Source organism: Blennius ocellaris (assembly GCF_963422515.1).
Source record: "Blennius ocellaris genome assembly, chromosome: 7".
Lineage (NCBI taxonomy): Eukaryota > Metazoa > Chordata > Actinopteri > Blenniiformes > Blenniidae > Blennius > Blennius ocellaris.
Window position 1 is genome coordinate 22725331 of NC_137656.1, and position 5686 is coordinate 22731016.

Below are 5686 nucleotides of genomic sequence, written 5' to 3' on the forward strand. Positions count from 1 at the left end.
CTTTGAAACTGCAGTAATGAACAAGCTGTTCCGCACGATTTGAAAATAATCCGCGTGTCAGTGTCATCTTTCTTATGCAAAGTAGCTGTCTTTGAAGGCGGATCTTTTGGCAGGTTAGACCGGGACGGAGGCTCCGACCAGCTCAGACGAGCTCTGCCACCAAACGCATCGGGAGGAGCGTAATCCGGCGTCTCTCAGGCACATTTACTCCAGCCACAGAGGATATCTATCCCACTTATTTCTCTGAGTGACGACTTGTTTCGGTGCCTTGCGAGGAGCCACAACAACAACAACTACAAAAAAAAAAAAGACCCGGCGGGGAATTTGTTTTTTTTTTTGTTTTGTTTTTTTGTTTTTTTTATCATTTTCTTCTGAAGTTGTCGGGTTGAAATCGCACCGCAACACAGACAGATACTCCCTTTAAAAAGTAACATGAGACGTGAAAGCGGACCGATGGGTGTTTTTTGGGAGTAGGATTTCAACAGATGTGGATGTATAACAGCTTTCTTGTACTTGGAGTGGACCGATCTTCACGCGCAAGAGACTGAAGTCGCTCCAGCACTGGTGCGCGTGAAAGCATGGACCCGCATGCACTCCTCCAGAGACTCAACACTGTCGGACCTTCGCGGGATTTATGTTTTTTTTAAAGACTCTTAACTGAAGAATCGATGCTGTCGGAACATAGTTGAGTAAGTTTTTTTTTGTTTGTTTTTTTTCCCCCTCACAACATTGATCCCGATCGTCAACTCAAGGTTGATCACTGACTTTTTTTAATGAACTTGCCTGTGGGATTTTCTTCTTCAAATTAAGAGGGGAGAATGTGTCCAGCAGTGAAACTGAGCCTCCTCCATCTGCTGCTGGTGCTATGGAGCTGCAGGGTTTCAGCCATCAGCTCAATAGACTCTGACTGGTCGGGAGAAGGGAGATGTCAGCACATCAGCATCCCCCAGTGTAAAGACATTGGCTACAACATGACCCGCATGCCCAATCTCATGGGCCATGATGACCAAAAAGAGGCAGCGATACAGCTGCAGGAGTTCGCCACACTGATACAGTTTGGATGTCACAGTCACCTCAAATTTTTCCTGTGCTCACTGTATGCGCCCATGTGCACGGAGCAGGTGTCAAACCCCATTCCAGCATGCAGGGTCATGTGCGAACAGGTCAAGCTTAAATGCGCCCCAATCTTGGAGCAGTTTAACTTCCCCTGGCCAGATTCTCTGGACTGCTCCCGCCTGCCCACCAAAAATGACCCCAACAACCTCTGCATGGAGGCGCCTAATAATGGCTCGGATGAGCCGCCCAAAGTCTCCCACACTCAGCCTCCAGATTTCCGACCCCAGCGGCCTCTGGGTGGGCAGGACCTGCACCTCAAGGACAGCAGCAGAAAGCAGTCGTGTAGCAACCCGGGCAAGTTCCACTTTGTGGAGAAGAGTGAGTCATGTGCCCCCAAATGCTACTCCAAAGTGGATGTATACTGGAGCCAGGGAGACAAGCAGTTCTCTCTGGTGTGGATGGCCATCTGGTCCATCCTCTGCTTTGTCTCCAGCGCCTTCACTGTGCTCACGTTTCTCATTGACCCGCAGCGATTCAAATACCCAGAGAAGCCGATCATCTTCCTCTCCATGTCCTACTGTGTTTACTCTGTGGGCTACCTCATTCGACTTTTTGTGGGAGCTGACAAAATAGCCTGTGACAGAGACAATGGGGTCCAGTACATCATCCAGGAGGGTCTGGAGAGCACCGGCTGTACTATTGTGTTCCTCATCCTGTATTATTTTGGCATGGCCAGCTCCCTCTGGTGGGTTATCCTGACCCTCACATGGTTCCTGGCTGCTGGGAAGAAGTGGGGTCATGAAGCCATTGAGGCGAACAGCAGCTACTTTCACCTGGCAGCGTGGGCCATCCCGGCCGTGAAAACCATCATGATCCTGGTGATGAGGAAGGTGGCTGGGGATGAGCTGACGGGGGTCTGCTACGTGGGCAGCATGGACGTCAAAGCTCTCACGGGCTTCGTGCTCATACCCCTCTCCTGCTATCTTATTATTGGCACCTCGTTCCTGCTGTCTGGCTTTGTAGCCCTTTTCCACATCCGTAAGATTATGAAAACGGAGGGAGAGAACACAGACAAGCTGGAGAAGCTGATGGTTCGTATCGGGGTCTTCTCTGTCCTCTACACTGTCCCCGCTACCTGCGTCATCGCCTGCTATTTCTACGAGAGGCTCAACATGGACTACTGGCGCATCCTGGCAGGCGAGCAGAAGTGTGTGGACGGCGGCGGGCCGGAGTCGGACAAATGTGTCATGAAAGCGTCGATACCCGCTGTTGAGATTTTCATGGTGAAGATCTTCATGCTGTTAGTGGTGGGCATCACCAGCGGTATGTGGATCTGGACCTCAAAGACACTGCAGTCATGGCAGAATGTCTTTAGCAGAAAGCTGAAGAAGAGGACGAGGAGGAAGGCTGCCAGCGTGTTCACCAGCAGCAGGCCTTACATCAAACCTCATCCATCTCTCAAAGGGCACAGCACCAAGTACGAGCCAACGCGACCTCCTCCGACATGTGTGTAGGCTGGCTCCCCTTGTATGAACCCAAAAATACTTTTAAAGCCCTAAATAAGACTATAATATTCAGAGTACCATCAAAAGAAACAAGGTTCATGTTTTATTTATGCATTGCTAATAATACAACATGTTTTTTTTGTTTGTTTGTTTGGGGTTTTTTTTGTTTATCTTGAGCCATGTCACACAACAAGAGCTGCCTTTTGTCTGAGAGAAAAATCTGGTACTCCTGGATTCACTTATTCTATTCAGGAACTTGGTAGAAGAGGGAGGGGGAAAAATGGTATTGTTCCCAAGACAAAAAGAGTGGAATAAACCATTTGAATGTGCCATGGGGTTACTTGAATTATGTGCAATAGATGTTTTCTTCACAGGCAAAAAGACACTGTTAGTGACAGATTACAGACAATGAAAGAACCCCATAAACAATGGAGGCAAATGGCCAGAGAGATGAGTGTTGTGTTTGGAGGCTTTTTTAATGGAAATGGAGGCAGTGTCATATATGTTTGAACTGGACTGAGAGCAGCTGTTGAAAGGCACTCAAGACCTTACGAACTGCCTTTTGTGAGGCAAATCCATGCCATAAATTAATCAAGCACTCAATATCGAAAAGTCATTTGTACACTGTTTTTGTTTTTATTTCTTTTTTGTATATATTTCTAAAAAGAAAAAAAGTTGAGATTTTATAGAAAAAAATTAATTAAACGTTCTAGTTTTAAACATTTGTGATGCTGGAATTTTGTTTCATCTTCATCATCATCGTCATCATAGCAGTCACAAAGGTTGTTTCTTTTTGGGGATTTTTTTGCAATTCTAGCACTTGGGTTTCTTATACTTGTCCATATATACTGGTTATATTCATACATCACAATAATCACAGCCAGTAACTGTACATTGACAATGTGGAGGTCATTCAGGATGACTGGTTACTGAGTGATAAGCATGCAAAGGTATTCAGGAATAATTGAACGATTCAGGACTTTTGCTTCAGACTTGTAGTAATAAATTACATGTTCAAAGTGCCATTCAAATCAACAAATAAAAAGAAAATGTTCAGATTTAAGAGAAATACAAAGTTTTCCTATGTTTTACAAGAAACAAACTGAAAATTGGTGTCATAAAAACATTTCCTATGGTGCTTTATTGGTATTTTGAGTACAGTACTTTAAGGTAACACAGCTACTTAGCTATACGCATATCTGGACATTTCATTTTATCTATATCCTATACCCATTTTATTGTCGTGCATTTTCTGGGAGCTGCAGCATGTCATTGCTGACATTGCGTTAAAAAGCCAGATTCACTCTGGACAAGTAGTCAGTTGATCAAAGGGGATAAAAAAAAAAAACTCCCACACACACATTCACTCCTGCATTCAGCATAGTTGAGCATGAAGCTTCATGTCTAATTTTAATTACTTACCTCTTGAAAAAAGAAGAGAGTTCAGCCAAAATGAATTATCATTATTTAATTGTATATCAGTTTATTAAGGTTTGAGCTCAAATGAAAAACGAAAGTGACAAGATCATCATCATGACTGAAACATTCTTGCTGAGTGGATTTAATATCAGCGTGTTTATAGTTTATTTGTTCATGTTTTATATATATATATATATATATATATATATATATATATATATATTCATTTGTGTAGTTCAGTTGAATATACAACTTTATCTCAGTCCTCTTTCATCTACCATATCAGCCTCTCTCCTCCTCTTTTCTGTATCTTTCGCTCTCTTGCTATGTTGCATGTGTCGGTGTGTATCAATGAAGGAGTTATACAATAATCCAGCTCCCATTCAGGACAGGATTAAGACTGTTTGAAGGGTTTGACTTTGAAAAGGAGGATCGCTGCAAACCAAAACACAGAATATCTGTCATCATCTCTTCTTTTCCTATCAGTGGGGCATAGTGACATTTCTAAAGACACATCTGGTCTGGATTTGAAGTAGTTACATAGTGACTGAACCAGTTTTATTTGTAAGCATGAGAAAGCCAAATACACAGTTTGTGGCATCTTCAGATGTTTGCTGTTTAATAATGTTTACACTGTCAAACTGTGAAGGTGCATGCACCGGGGGCCACAAGTCCATTCTTGAATTCAAGTGACGGCAATTGAGTTTTGTCTTCATCATGCTTTCAAACAGACCTGAAAACATGGATGTTTGAATCACTGGTGTCAGCCGTTTTGAGACTCAAACAGGTGTGTGTATAAATATATAGCAAGTTGTCAAAGGTTGACTGAAAATGTGAAAGTAAGCATGATATTATTCTTTTGAGAGCTTGAAAAATAAGTAATTTTCCACACAGGAACCTTTCACCTTTATCTGCTTAAATTTTAAAATCTTTTTAAGAGATTTGAAGGTTTTGCCTCTTTTGGCTGTCGCACAGGAGAGAAAATTGAGTTTGAGACCTGTGGTAGAGAGGCCTCTCTAGTCTAATAAAGTTTCAGAAGTGTAGTAATGCTTTATCCCCGAAGGCATTCAAGTTCCAGCGTCAACCGAACCCGTTTTAACAGTCAAAAGCACATGACTCACAACCTCTATGTGGCTGAATCAAAGTCAGCCACTGTCTATTGATACTGCGAGTTGCAAAAAAGGTGTGAGTGCTTCTGAGAGCTTCAACAGAGGCCACCTGGATAACAGCCCCCGAGGTGTCTGAGGAGGCTGTAAATATAAATGACAGTTACCACCCCCCTCCAGGGCTTCTTCAGCCAAGCAGACTTCACTTCTCTTCTTCTCCTCTCTTCAAAGGGAAAAATCCTGCTCAGAGCAAGGGCAAAGTGTTGCTGGCAAGAATTTTTGGAAATCACACTGAACCGCATTTAAGCTGCTTAAAGGTATAGATCTTATTCCATCAGATCTCGGGTTATCAAGCCAGGAGTGTGTCTCGGCAGAGTGAAACAATGTGTCATGCTGCTTTCTATTAAATAAAACTTCTTGCAAAGGCACATTTCATTGGAGCAAGCGGGGAATCCCACATCCAGCCATGTGACTGAGGCTGATGAGTCTGAGACCCACGCGTCTTCAAAATCCACCGGGATGAATGCCGTCACCCCTCCGCTCAACCACTTCCTGCCTCTCGCTCTGTCAGCTGCACCGCGCAGGATTTATCAGTCCCTG

At 43.7% G+C, this 5686-nt stretch overlaps 1 protein-coding gene across 1 annotated transcript; it reads left to right on the plus strand.

Annotated features, from left to right (window-relative positions):
- Positions 1–277: 277 nt before the first annotated feature.
- Positions 278–3274, plus strand: fzd10 (frizzled class receptor 10). The gene has a single exon (XM_080500059.1). It carries the CDS (start codon positions 819–821, stop codon positions 2568–2570), a length of 1752 nt encoding a protein of 583 aa, XP_080356185.1. The 5' UTR covers positions 278–818; the 3' UTR covers positions 2571–3274.
- The last annotated feature ends 2412 nt before the right edge of the window (positions 3275–5686 follow it).

What these genes read in the sequence shown, in the direction of transcription:
- fzd10 (XM_080500059.1), top strand. Translation starts at nt 819, where the DNA reads ATGTGTCCAGCAGTGAAACTGAGCCTCCTCCATCTGCTGCTGGTGCTA.